The 14174-nt window shown below is 37.0% G+C and overlaps 1 protein-coding gene and 1 pseudogene across 2 annotated transcripts; one reads left to right on the top strand and one right to left on the bottom strand.

Moving 5' to 3' along the window:
* Window positions 1-6267: 6267 nt before the first annotated feature.
* LOC146899569 (large ribosomal subunit protein eL36x pseudogene) lies at window positions 6268-6625 on the bottom strand (annotated as a pseudogene).
* Window positions 6588-14174, top strand: LOC146899568 (DNA ligase 1-like). 2 transcript variants are annotated; one of them, XM_085735473.1, is made up of 18 exons: window positions 6588-7242; window positions 9406-9519; window positions 9692-9793; window positions 9882-9998; window positions 10190-10420; window positions 10504-10598; window positions 11134-11221; window positions 11433-11564; window positions 11714-11826; window positions 12052-12147; window positions 12224-12285; window positions 12447-12518; window positions 12614-12687; window positions 12772-12828; window positions 13069-13146; window positions 13259-13336; window positions 13615-13696; window positions 13805-14174. In XM_085735473.1, exons 1-17 carry the CDS (start codon window positions 6685-6687, stop codon window positions 13675-13677), a joined length of 2130 nt encoding a protein of 709 aa, XP_085591599.1. In that variant the 5' UTR covers window positions 6588-6684; the 3' UTR covers window positions 13678-13696; window positions 13805-14174. The 2 variants fall into 2 exon arrangements, with proteins under 2 accessions (XP_085591599.1, XP_085591598.1); XM_085735472.1 differs by having other exon boundaries at window positions 13615-13701.

Here is a 14174-nt window from a genome sequence, read left to right as displayed (position 1 = left end):
GCTCCAAGAGCTTAAAAATCAAACTGAATTTTTGAAGGACTCTCTTGCCAAACATACATCGAACGTAGACTCCATAGTTACTCACAGTAAGGTGATAGAGACTCTGACTTCTCAAGTTCCCCAACAGGTGGCTACTCCCTCTCAAACCTCCGAAGTCCTTCTAGGCCAAACCAAAACCAACCCCAAAGACCATATAAGTGCTATTATTTTTAGGGATGGTAACCAATTAGAGGACCCCGTTGTGAAAATTCAGAACAATAAAGGAGACATAGGAAGTGATAAGCCTCAAAGTGAGAAATCTATAAGAGAGAATGACAAGCCATTTGTTTCACCATCTCATGAGCCTAAAATTCCTTTAACACAAGAGTTTGCTAAATCCAAGTTAGATGAGCAGTTTAGAAATTTTATTGAAATACTTCCAAACAAATTGCCACTTAAACTTAAGGATCCAGAGAGATTTTCCATACCTTGTGTCATAGGATATAAAACATTTGAGAAAGTCATGTGTGATTTGGGAGAGAATGTTAGTTTGTTGCCATTATCCCTTAGTGAGAGATTGGGTATAGGATAGTTAAAACCACTTTCTAACCGTCAAGCTAATGACATTAAAAGAGCGCTTCGTGGGAGGCAACCCACGCATTTAATCGCTTTTGTTTTGTTTTTCTTTGTTTTAAGTATTTTTGTAGGTAATTGTCCAAGTTGATTCGAAAAAAAATTGGAAAAATTTTGAAGCCCCAGGACCAGAGAAGAGGCACGGCCCGTGCTAGGTATGGCACGGCCGTGCCAGGGTTTTAAGGCAAAAATCAAGCCCTGAAGTCAGAAAGATGGCACGGCCCGTGCCAATAGGTGGCACGGCCGTGCCCGAGCTCTACACCCCCATATATACAAATTTTTCTTTCTTCTTCCTCATTCACAAACAACAACCCTCTTTCATCTTTCAAACTTCTCTCTAAACCTTCAAACCCTCATATCTCCCTCAATTCTTAACCAAATCACTCAATTCTTTCACCAATCAACCACATACTTCATCCAAAACAAAGACCACCAATCAAAAACATCTTTCATCCATTCAAACCCATAATTCACCAAAACCCTAATCTTTCAAAACCTAACCCAAACACCACAAAACCTTAACCAATCTCCACATCTAAACCAACAAACCTTCCTTAAACATCAACCCCAACCCTAAACTAATCCTTTCCACCAAAAATCCTCCCAAACTCTAAACCTTCAAAACCAATTCCAACAAGGGTCAATGGCTTCAAGAAGAAGTGGTAAAGAACCAGCAAGCTCTCAAGGAGGACCTCCCCCAAAGAAGCAAGCACGAGTGAAGAATCATGGAATAAACTTCAAAAACAACAAGCAACGGGACAGGTATAAAATTCTAATCTCTAAACACTTGCATCCTTCTCGTTATCCTGATCCCAATACTTTAGATGTGCTAGAGCTGTTTGATGATGTTTCTAGGTTGATAGGAAAGTTAGGTTGGACTGATTTGCTGAAACCTATGCGGGGTTATGAAAACTTCACTTATGAATTTTTAAGCTCAATTGTTTTCACTAAAGATAAGTTGAATTTTGATAACCCTAACCATAGAGTTGTTTTTCGGTTGATAAATATTGATTATGACATGTCACTTCAGCACTTTTGTGAGGCCTTAGGTTTTGCAAATGAAGGATATATTCATGATCATTGGGATCCTAGCCTAAAACCGGATAACTATGACCCAGCTGCCTTTTGGACATGTATCACCGGCGTTTCCAACTATGTTCCTAGAGCCAACAAAGCTAGCAACATCCACAACCCCGTACTTAGGTACCTCCAAAGGGTAATGGCTTGCACTATTTGGGGTAGAACCGAGCTAGGGAACACTAGAACCGATGAATTGTTCATGCTATGGGCAATGCTCCACGACCACCCCGTCAATACTTGTTTTTATTTGATTGATTACCTAGACTTTGTCGGTACTGGACCGGCCGGTAGAGGAGACATAGTGGTGGGTGGCATCATTACATATATAGCTAGGTGTTTTGGAGTAGGTGAAGATGAGGGGATCAAACCAATTGAGGGAAACAATAGGCTTAACATAGAAACCCTTATTGCTATGAATTTCATCAAACATCGTCCACCGCTCCATTACCAACTTAAGCTAAATGTGTCAATCGTGTTTTTATTGCCTAACCCATCTCGGACTACCACCGAGGTGGAAGAAAATTGGTTGTATGTTAATGATGTGCAGGTTCTTGGTGAGCAAGATGATGAAGAGGGCGAAGGTGCTAACTTGCACCATGATGAGGGAGAAGGTGCTAACTTGCACCAAGAGGGGCACCATGGCCATGCAGCCGGTGAGCTTAATGAAAATCAAAGATGGACATGGATTCATAATGAGATCGAGAGGATGAGCACCGAGCAACAAAGGCAAGGTGTTGAAATCTCCGGCCTTCGCAATGAAGTTCAAAGGGGCAACCGTGTCAATGATGAAAATAATGAGATGCTCCGTCGGATGATGCAACACCTCCAACTTCAAGGTCCTCCTTACGGACCTCAATAAACAAATGTGAGCTTTCCTCTTCCTCTCTTCTCTTCTTTTTCTTTCTCTTTCTCCTACTCCTCTTCTACTCCTTCTTTCTTCTTATTCTTCTTCTTCTTTTTAATTTCTTTTTCTTTGAATCATTGAGGACAATGCTTCCCCTAAGTGTGGGGGGGGCCTAATAAAGTGTCTAGAGTCGTAGTGTTCCCAAACTCCCTTGAACTTTATTCTTTTTGTTTTGTTTCTAGGGCAAGAGGCATGACTAGTAGCTTGTTTTTAATGTAAAAAATGGCATGAAAATTTTTGTCTTGTCTCTTTCTTAAAGGTTGCTTCTTGTACATGAAAGTAGTTTCATATGTTTCTTGTGTTCTTGCTATACCCATATCTTGTTTTAATGTGAAAATTCTCCAATGAGAAAAGCACCCGGTCGCAATCCTTGAGTAAATGTATGAATAGGTATTTTAAGGAACACGTTCTATCTTTAGTGTTAACTTAGACCCTTTAAAGTCTTAAGAGTAAAAGTAGTATAAATTTGTGTGGGAAAATTAATCAAATTGTTCTTAATTGTTATATTCTTTTTAATTTGTTAATGTTAAATGGGGCGGGAGAATGGCACCAACATGTGGGGGAAAGGACAATTACATCCTAACTTCCTAATTGTGGTGGTGACTCCTTAATTTGAACTTAAAGTGAAACAAATTCATCAATGCTAGGGGGAAAGGACAATTACATCCAAAAAGACTTCCTACGCGGAGATGAAACAAATAATAATTTTGCAGCACTGTTTAGGGTGATTTTGAATCTAGGGGGAAAGGACAATTACATCCGAGAAGACTTCCTACGAGGATAGATAGCCCCTAAGCATCTGCAGCCCCTTGTGCTTAATTGTTAAATTAATTCAATCTTAACTTTAATTCCCATCACTCTTATATGAAATGAAGAAAGGACTTTTCTCGGTTACTTTAGCACTAAGGATAGAACCTATTCCTCATAGTATCTGTCTTATACAGGAGCAAGAAAAGGGTTGGACTGCACACACACACTCACTTGAGACTTGATGTTGGGTAGAATAGGTTCATGAGAAGTATTTGAAATTGTAATAGTGTACTTGAAGCAAAGCCTTTCTTTTGAGACATTTTGTTCTTAATATTGCCATAATCAAATCTTTTGTTGCTGCTATGTTTGCTGTCTTTTGCTTGAGGACAAGCAAAGATTCAAGTGTGGGGGAGTTTGATGAGTCATAGATAGTCTTATTTATTGCCTTATTTAGTTTAGTTTTATTTTAGATTTGATTTTATTTTATTGCATTTTATTTTAGTTTAGAATATTTTACTTCAAATTGTGTTTTACTTTATTTTAGGAATAAATATATGGTGGAAGGTGCCTTGGAGCAAAAGAAAGAGGACTGGAACAAATACAGCGCAAGAATACGAAGATACGGGACAAAAATATGTTCCCCCAAACTCAGAAGCTTGGCACGGCCCGTGCCAACATGTGGCACGGCCGTGCCCGTCCCAGAATCCACTTTTGCTGCTTTTCTTCAAGCCCAAGTTACCCTGTTGCGGCTTTACCGTTTTATCCCTTTAGTTGCTTAGTTTCTAAGTCGATTGTAAAGCTATAAATAGAGTAGCTCTCCACCATAAAACAATCATCCTTTACTTTGTTTATTTCAATTGCTATTTTAATAAAAGTCTTTATTTTCCCTTTTACTTTCTTTGCAATTTACTTTACTGTTATTTTCTCTCTTCTTCCCCCATGTCTACGATGAACATGAGTGAGTAGACTTCTTCGTCTTGGGATTGTTGGGGAGTCTAATGACTCAATCCTAAACAAAACATGTCTAAACCCTAATTTCTATGTAACCCTAATTTCTAATCTAGATTCACCGTCTTAACGTGGATTAACAATTATCAAACTGTGGAAGCGAAAGCGGAGGGTTTGATAATCGCTAATCCATCATCCCAAACATCAATTCATAAAGCGAGAGCGGAGTCTTGATGTTGGAACAAGTGAATCTAGACAATAATTGCAAAACAGTGAAATAGTCTTTGCAATTATTGAGACAAAGAGTAGTTTCAATCCTCTATGCATCTTCTAGTAATCATGTCAGTGAAATAGGCTTGGTTACTAGAAGTAAACTCTCACTGGACTTTCATCGAAAAGGTGAGGGGCTAAGGGAAACCGGTCTTTAGAAATTAGTGTGTAAATCATGAAATTAGATGTTTAGGTTTTGTCTAGTGAGGGATTAGTCATTATGATGAACCAATGATCCTAAGGCCCTTTATTATTATTGTTTTTACCTTCAGCAGTCAAACTCTCTTTTATTAACTTTCTCTCCTCTAATCATTCACTAAAAGTTAATTAAGTTGAACAACTCCCTAGCGGAACGATAACTCTACTTACTACTATTACTTCGATAGGTCGTGCACTTGCGGTTTGGCCTTATCACATAGTTCTAAATGAGAAATTCTGAATGAGGAAGGCTGGTATTTATAAGGAGAGTTTCTACCTGGGTTTGGGTAAAAGTGCGGGCTTTATCCACAAAAAAGCAGGAAACGATGCTTGGGCCCCGCACTTTTCAGATGCACTGGGCGCATGGCTAGCATGCCTATCGCATGTGAGAGCATGGAAAACCATGCCCTAGGCGCATGGTTCATGTGCTAGGCGCATGACACCTCTTCATGGGCCCAAATTCTCCGATTTTCTGTCGTTTTAGGTCTTTGTCTTCAAATAACTTGCCTCAGAACTTGGGAACATAATTCCTTCCTTTTGTAACTCTCCCGAGGCCTCTTGAGTCTTCATTCTTGGTCTTCTTAAGTCTTCATAATTCTTCAGATGTTCTTGATTTGCCGATTAGCATGATTTCTTTGTGAATTACTTCAAAAACCCCTAAAATTGCTCTGTTTCGGGAAAACTAGAATCACAGACTTAAATATAGAAAACATTACAAAAGTCCCGAAATTATAGGCAATAATTGTTCTAATACTCCTCCTTTTTGCTGCTAACACCTATTGAAAATAACTGAAAAACATGTTAAGAATAACGTAAGATGACCTGTCATCAACCGTTGGACAAAACCATAGTTATTCTTGTTCCTCTTCGAAATGAATGGATGAAAGTGAATTATATCGGTGATAAGTACCAAGAAAGAGAGAACGAATGCGGACAAACATGAGTGTCAAAGACAAAGCTTGAACTTATGGCATTGGAGATCTGCAAAGAGGAGCTTGCCATGGGGGCCAAATCAGACACCAAGGAGAGGGAGAGAAGGAGGTTTACAGATTCTTTCTTTTAGGTATGATATTTTAATTTAATGAAATTCTTGGTCGCAACAAATAAAAACGTGACACCTACTATTTTTATTTGTATACTACTATCTTGTTTTTCTGGTATGACACTTATTTTTATTTTTTTGTCAGGTAGTTTAGTGACTAGAATTTTATATTTATAAGATGAATAAGTGGGGTGTTTGGGGTTCGAACCCCGACTCATGCATATTATGCAATGTCTCTAACAACTTAGCTAAGTTCACGAAGACAACACTTTCTTTTTTTCCTTTTAAAAAAACACTTACCCTTAATTCTATTCCCTTACAAGTCTACCAGCAACGGAGAGAAAAAATAATGGCACCACACACTTTTTTTTTAGAACACAGAATAATCCAATGATACGTTCCATAAATCAGCCAAAACAAGTTATCTCAAGAAGCAAAAGCACACTACATAATTTAACCAAACAAAAAATAAACGAAGACTTATTTCTTCTTGTCACCTGCTCCACCAGCCCTCATCTTTCGCAGAACGTTGGACATCTCCTCACGCTTTTTCTTGGCACGTTTATGGGTTCCAAGCTTCCTCTTAGCAACTTTCAGCAATTCAATGATACGTACGCTTCTCATAAGGTGCAAAGCAAGCAACCTCCAAAAAACAACCCCTAAATAGTTAAGATCCAATATGGGCCCATTTAACAATTGACTTATTTTCACTTTTTTTTATTTATTTATTTTTTAACAATTGACCTATTTAAATAGCTTTTACGTAGGAATATCTCAACTGAAACCCTAACCGCGAAAACGTTACATAATCGTCCTGGCATTGTTCACAACAAAGCTTCTCCCCTACGGCAGCCTCCTCCACTCGGTATTCGACATCATCATGTCCGGCGCCAAGAAAAACCAACCTCCTCTCAAGAAAACCAAAACTCATCACTTTCACTCCACTCCCTCCAAAAGCATCCGTACATTCTTTCAACCACTCAACAACCCTAATCCTCCCAAAAACCCTAATACTGAATCTCCTAACAAGCTTCCTCGCCAAATATCAACTTCTTCATCTTCTTCGTCCTCTTCCACCAATGTTGCTGAAGTGAAAAAACGGATTTCACTGTTGAAGAAGACACCGTCGGAGTTTGATCCAAGTTCAGTTGCATGGTGGAAGAAGGGTGAACCGGTTCCGTTTCTGTTTCTCTCGTTGGCGTTCGACATGATCAAGGAAGAGAAAGGGAGGAATGCAATGTCGGATATTGGGTGTAACGTTTTGAGGACAGTGATGCACACTACGCCTGGTGATTTATTACCGGTTGTGTATCTATTTTCAAACAGGATTGCTCCACCGTATCAAGGTTTAGAAATGGGAATTGGTAAAGCTGCTGTTATTAAGACACTTGCTGAGGCATGTGGAAGGGCTGAGAAGGACGTTAAGGAGCACTATAAGGTTGGTTTGTTCCTTTGTTGTTTGAGTATTTGTTTTTATTTGGTCTATAAAAGTGTTATTACTATAAGCATGTGAAAGTGACATGTTATGTATCACACCAATCCCAATAGAAAATGAAAACAACATGTTGATTATGTTTTTGTTAGTCATTGTATTCGACACCTTAGCAAAACTAAGCATGTGTTTGGTTTTGAGAATTGATTTTGATTAAATTGATTTTGTAGAACTGATTATGGATGGATAAAAGTGATTTGAACGTAAAATGATTTATGCCTGAAGGAATTTATGTAAAAGGGGATTTAACAATAAAATTAGGGGAAAATCAATTGTAGAAGTTAAAAGTTACAAATTCCAGCTTTAGTTTATGTTTGGTTCCGCTATTGGAAGAGTCGGTAAAAGCCAAAAATTAAAAATTCCAACTTGAGTTTATGTTTGGTTCCACTTTTGGAATAGTCAAAATTGATTCTAGGGGGTACTATTGATTTTGATATGTTCGGTTTCTCTAGTGCAAAATTGATTTTTCCTCTATAATTGAATTATACTTGAAGTCTTAAATCTGCACTTGCTTGTTTTATGAATGTTGGTTTGAATCTGTTCTATAATTGATTAAACCCGGAAGAGTGCGGTAGTTTCACGGATAAAACGGCCTACAAAATATTGGAGGGTGTTATGGGTTTGGTGGAGGTTTTTGGGGAGGTGGAGGAACTCTGGAAGAGTCCGACACCTTCTAAGGTGGTGGCCTTTTCTTGGAAGTTGCTTTGGGACCACATTCCTACCAAAAAAACCTCGCAACTTGTAAGATTATTGACCCTTTGGTGGCAACAGACTGTGTGTGGTGTGAAGGAGAGGTGGAAACATCAATACATTTGTTTTTACATTGTGACTTCGCGTATAGGGTGTGGATGAAGATTTTAGGGTGGCTTGGAGTCCAATTTAAACACCCTCAGAATCTGTTCTATCACTTAGAATGTTGGCTTGAAGCAGCAAGAGATAAGAGGCTTAGAAAGGGGTTTTGGTTATTTGGCACGCCAACCATTTGGGTGCTTTGGAGAGTTAGAAAGGTAAGATATTTAATGAGGGTGGACGAAGTGGTGGAAGAAATTCAGGTACTCGCTGGAAATGGTTCTTACATCGTCTTAAATCTGCACTTGCTTGTTTTATGAATGGTGTTGGGACCCGGGAGATTGTTTAAGGAGATAGGAGCCGGTCGGAGGTGTTTTTCTGGAGCTGTATGGGTGCTGTCATGCAGCCTGCTGCTGTTTTAGGCCTCTGCTGTTAGGTGTTTTTTTTTTTCTGGTTTGGCAGCTCTTATTGCATTTCTGGCTTTTCCTGTGATACGGCTGCTGTCATGCTGTGTTGCGGCTGGACTGTCATGTTTTTGGCCAGCTTTGGTGTGTAATTTTGCATCGCTTTTTCCCTCGCTTCCATCACTTCTTATGTGGATGTCGATCAGAAACAGCATATTTTATTAAAATTAGAAGCACCTTGCACAAGCTGTACTAAGGTCCCTTAGAAAGATATTACAATAGCCACAATGGCTCACACCTATAGGCACGTTTGACCAACACAATTGCCTTGCCATGTATCTATAAAACATAGGCTAATACACAGTCAACAGAAACAGTAAAACATTCTACTTGAAGATTGAAATAGTAGCATATGATTTTAACATGAAAGTATCCAAACATAAACCACTTTACCTGCAACTCAATTTTAGCCAGAATCAATTCGCTCAATTAATTTTTCTCACCGTAGAACCAAACATACACTCAATTAGAATCAATTCTACAAGTAAAATCAATTCTCATTTAAATCATCCAAACATGCTAAAATCAATTCTAGAATCTCTAGAATCAATTTGGAACGCTCCTAGATTGAAACCAAACATACACTAACTGAAAATAGGATGTTTGTTGACGCTGTCAGTAGTCCGAATAAATAATTGAAAATAGGAAGTCAGCTAAGGACTATAATGACCGACTGAAGTTTGATTCTGAGAGATTAATGCTTTCCTTTTTCTAGGACTGATGTAAGTATGTGACACTACATGTGACTTTATTGAACAGGACTAATGTGAATAAGTTATTTTATAACATTGCATTTTCTTCCAACAATATAGTAATATTTTCTATTTTGGTTTTTTGTTTTGTACTTGTGTGGCAGAAATTAGGTGACTTGGGGTTAGTTGCTCAAGCTAGCCGTTTTTCTCAGACGCTACAAAAGTCTGATGCATTGACTATTACCAAGGTTTTCAATACCTTTCACCTTATTGCCAAGGTATGTTATTCATCTTTAAATTTGTTCGTCTCTATTTGGCATGCATCGTCGATGTTGATAAACTTAGTCAGCATCATGAAAGAGAAGGAAAACTAATGTAATTAAGTTTTTTAACAATATTTTGCTGAGAGCTAGAATTTGATACAAATTTGCTTTGGATAAATGTGTATAGGAATCTGGAAAGGACAGTCAAAAGAAGAAAAATAATCATATAAAATCGCTTCTTCATGCTTCGACTGACTGTGAACCTTTATATCTAGTCCGTTTACTACTGGTGAGTGTTTGTCAGTTCCGTTTATGAATTTCTACTTTTATTGGCGTAATCTGGTGGGTGTTAAGTACTTCTTGCATTTGTTTTCTAGAAAGAGTTGCGAATTGGATATGCCGAGCAAACTCTCTTATCTGCATTGGGCCAAGCTGCAGTGTACACTGAAGAACATTCTAAACCGCCTCCTGGAATTCAGTCTCCTTTAGAAGAGGTACGCCGTCTAGTGAGATTGGGAAAATTGAAATATTTGTTTCGGCTTTAAACCTTTGAGGTGCATCATCTCTAAAAGTTTCTTCTATGAAATGGTGTCAGTGCGTTATCATTGTCGGTGCATTATAGTGATGATACCAACTTTTACTCGAAGAGACTAATTTTTTCACTTCCGGTTTCTTTTTGCATCAGGCTACGAAGATTGTCAAACAGGCCTATTCTGTTCTTCCTGATTACGACCAAATAATATCTGCAATGCTTACTGATGGTGTATGGCTACTTCCAAAGACTTGCAACTTTACTCCTGGTATTCCGGTTGAGCCTATGCTGTCAGAAAAAATCACAAGTGTATCTGAAGCTCTGAATAAGTTACGAAATGCTGAGTTGATTTGTGAATACAAATACGACGGAGAGCGTGCTCAGGTGATCCTTCTTAGTCTAGTTTCCCTCCAGACATATATTCTTCATGCTTATTCTATGCATTAAAACTTGCTCCATTGAGACAGATACATTACATGGAGAATGGCTCGGTAGAGATTTACAGTAGAAACTCAGAACGTAACACTGGGAAATTTCCCGATGTTGTCGCTGCAGTCTCAAGGTAAAAAACAGAATTAAGAATATTAAATATATATGTGATCTGTAACATCTTTTTGTTCCAGTTATGATAATTTCCTTAACAACATGAAGCTGCATTACACGGAATTGTTGATTTTATACCCTTCAGGTGTAAAGGCATGAAAAGAAATATTCAAAACAACAAATATTATATTAATATAACATTAAGGGTATGCTAATTTTAATTACAACTGCCGAATAACTAATCATCTATATTCATACTGGACTAGCGGTAAAACCTTATGAAATGAAATATAACAGATGATGCAATTCAATCCTAAGAGATAGTTTAAGATACTCTAGTCTAGCATATATTTTATCATACGATAATGACGTGTGTTAGAGATATTTTTAGGATGTTTTTTAAATATAAGAGTATCTAAAATATTTTTAGATATTTTTAAGACGTTTTATATATTGCATCATATAATATGATTATATTGAGGTAAGGACTTCAGTTGCTTCCCAGTACAATATTTTCAACTTCCTTGTTTCTGATATTTGTTGTAAATTATCAGGTTAAAGAAAACAAACGTGTCATCGTTTGTTCTAGACTGTGAAATTGTTGCATATGATCGTAAAAAACAGAGAATCCTCCCTATGCAGGTAATCCTAATGCTGATTTTTTACTTTTACATGTTTCAATACATTATTTAGTTCTTCTCCAAACTTTTATATTGGCAGTCAATCAAAATAAAATTCTTTTATACTTTAATGTAAGTGTTGTTTTACCTATCTCGAGGATTCAGTTTTCCAATTACTGTTATTTTTCTTGAAGAATTGAGATTACATATGTTATAACCTAAGGTCTTGATAGGTGCTTAGTACTCGGGCAAGAAAAGATGTAGCTGTGAGTAACATAAAGGTTGATGTCTGCGTATTTCCTTTTGATTTGTTACATCTTAATGGCCAAGCACTTTTACAAAAAAACCTGAAAATCCGTAGAGAGGTAACTCTTATTATCTTTGCCCTATCAATAGTTTCATATTATTGTTTTAGTTAACTGTTTATAATGTAAGAAAACCTGAATATCATATACGGTTTATGTAAGGAAGGACTATGTCTTGATGATGGCATTGTTTTTTTTTCTCTCTGCAGCGTCTCTATGCCTCATTTGAGGAGGAATCAGGAGTTCTTCAGTTTTCAACGTCATTAATATCAAATGATGCTAAGGAAATACAGAAGTTTCTTGACAAATCTGTTGATGCAAGGTCTTAACTGATTCTTCCAGTTTAATTTAAATTTACGAAGATAGAAACTTCACAATTTCAGTTAAAATATGCATCATATAAACATAATTCAGTATGCTCTTTAGTTATCTTCAGTATACTCTTTACTTTTGTATATATAATTTTCACATGTCATTCCATGTCTGGTTTCTCTTTCATTAGTTTAAACTAAATTATTTATCATTTGGCTTGTCTCTTGATTTGCAGCTGCGAGGGACTAATTTTTAAAACATTAGACAAAGATTCTACATATCAACCTTCCCAGCGAAACTGGCTAAAACTGAAGAAAGATTATATGAAAACGTGAGGATGCAATATTTTTATTTATTTTACACTTTTATTAATGGATTTCTGTTTATTAATTGGTTCTAGTTTGCAGTATAGGGGACACACTAGATTTGGTACCGATTGGCGCTTTCCATGGTCAAGGAAAACGAGCAGGTGGTCTCACGATTCATACTCTCTAATGCGTGATGCCTATATTTGTTGTTAGTTTTGACATCTGAATAAGGCTATGCCAATGGGCCTTTTTTTGTAAATTACTGTTATAAACCTCCGCCTCAAAGTGGTCTGAAATGAATTTGTGACATGATGTCTTGTAGGAGTCTACGGTTCCTTTCTCCTTGCTTGTTACGACATCGATAAACAAGAATTTCAAACTATTTCTAAGACAGGTGAGTGTTCTTGCTTTGTTAAGTCGCTACTCCGTTTTTTCTTGCATATAAAGTTAATCCTCTCTAATATAGTAATAATCTGTTATGATGGGTAGGAACTGGATTCAAAGATGAAGATCTTGAAGAAAGTTCTGCTAGGCTCCGCTCTAATCTCATTCCGAAACCAAAGGTCTCTTCCTCTTGTTCCTTTCTAAACCTATTGAGTGATGCTCAATATTTAATCAAGTTATTGGAATTGTTCTTTTCATTTCAGGCATGCTATAAACATGCAGAAAAAGATAAACCTGATGTCTGGTTTGAAGCCAGTGAGGTAGGAATAATCTCGACTTTTCATGGCAATTTCATTCATTTTGCTTTACCTTATACGCGGACTCTTTCGTCGGGAGTTCTGACCTAAGCACGAAATAAGTCTAGCATGGGGTGAGCCCGTCTCATGTACTATATGCGGTAGGCTCATGCCAGCGGTGTCACCTATTCCCACCCTTGTTTTGGTATCATGCATATATTACTTTCTTACAATAGCTATGTTTGTGATGTCTTATTTCATTAGGTGTGGGAGGTGAAAGTTGCAGACCTGACCATTAGCCCTGATTACCAAGCTGCAGTGGGCAAAGTACATTCGAATAAGGTATTAGAAACAATGATTTGATGATGCCTCACAAGGGAATTATGCTTAATTGATGATTATAGCTTTTTGACTTTTACTGATGATATTTTTACATTTACATTTCTCTATGAAGGGCATATCTCTTCGAATGCCACGTCTTGTTCGATTTCGGCCTGACAAAGCTCCTGAACAGGCCACGTCATCTGAGCGGGTAAATTACAATCTTCATTATCCAACTTACAATATATGAAATTATGAATAGGAGATTGATTGTATGTTTGGTGTCACAATGATTTGTTAAAATTACCGTGAACCGCTGCCATTTTTTATAAGTTATTGAGTGTAACTTTTACAAAATGACTTGACGTCGCCATAATCTCGGCAAAGTCGCAAAGTCACTGTGATACCAAACATGCACCGAAAAAGAGTGACGTGCGAAATTGAAAATTGAGTTATTTGGACGTGCTTTATTTACTTGTTCTTTCTCAGATTGCTGAAATGTATAATGCTCAAAAACACAATCACCCGGACAAATCGAAGAAGAAAAATTGAGATATGATCAAGGGACAAAGTAAGGTATTATTGGAGTACTAAATATGATTCCATGGTACATGTCTTGTGGATCTTGTATCTTTTGTCTTGCATTAATAAATTGTTTTAATGAGTTTTCTTTCTGTAGATATAGATAGCTCTATCAATATCTAATTATACTGCTCCATGGACCTCACTCTGAAGATAAGATTGAACTTTAGAAATTTGATGGTGAAAAAGATACAAGATTCAATGATTGTTGTGAAGGAGACACAGAAAATGACATATTCAAGTCTAAATATTTTTATTTTGAACCCAATTTTTTATTCTCATTGAAGATTCTTCCATTGGTTCAACTTATTTTATGTTCTTATTTTTCTGATAATATTTTTTTTTAATTTATTTGAACAGGATTGATTTACTTGTTAGCCCTTGTATAGAACTCATTTGATTAGAACTTTCGTTATAGAACTTTGATATACACTCTCTTTGTGTGATATTAACTTGTGTTTCATCAA

The sequence above is a fragment of the Medicago sativa genome, chromosome 8, assembly GCF_051527215.1.
Source record: "Medicago sativa cultivar Bolivia chromosome 8, Bolivia_mono, whole genome shotgun sequence".
NCBI classification, from domain to species: Eukaryota; Viridiplantae; Streptophyta; class Magnoliopsida; order Fabales; family Fabaceae; genus Medicago; species Medicago sativa.
The sequence above is the reverse complement of the archived record's forward strand: the minus strand, read 5'-3'. Positions and strand labels throughout refer to the sequence as shown.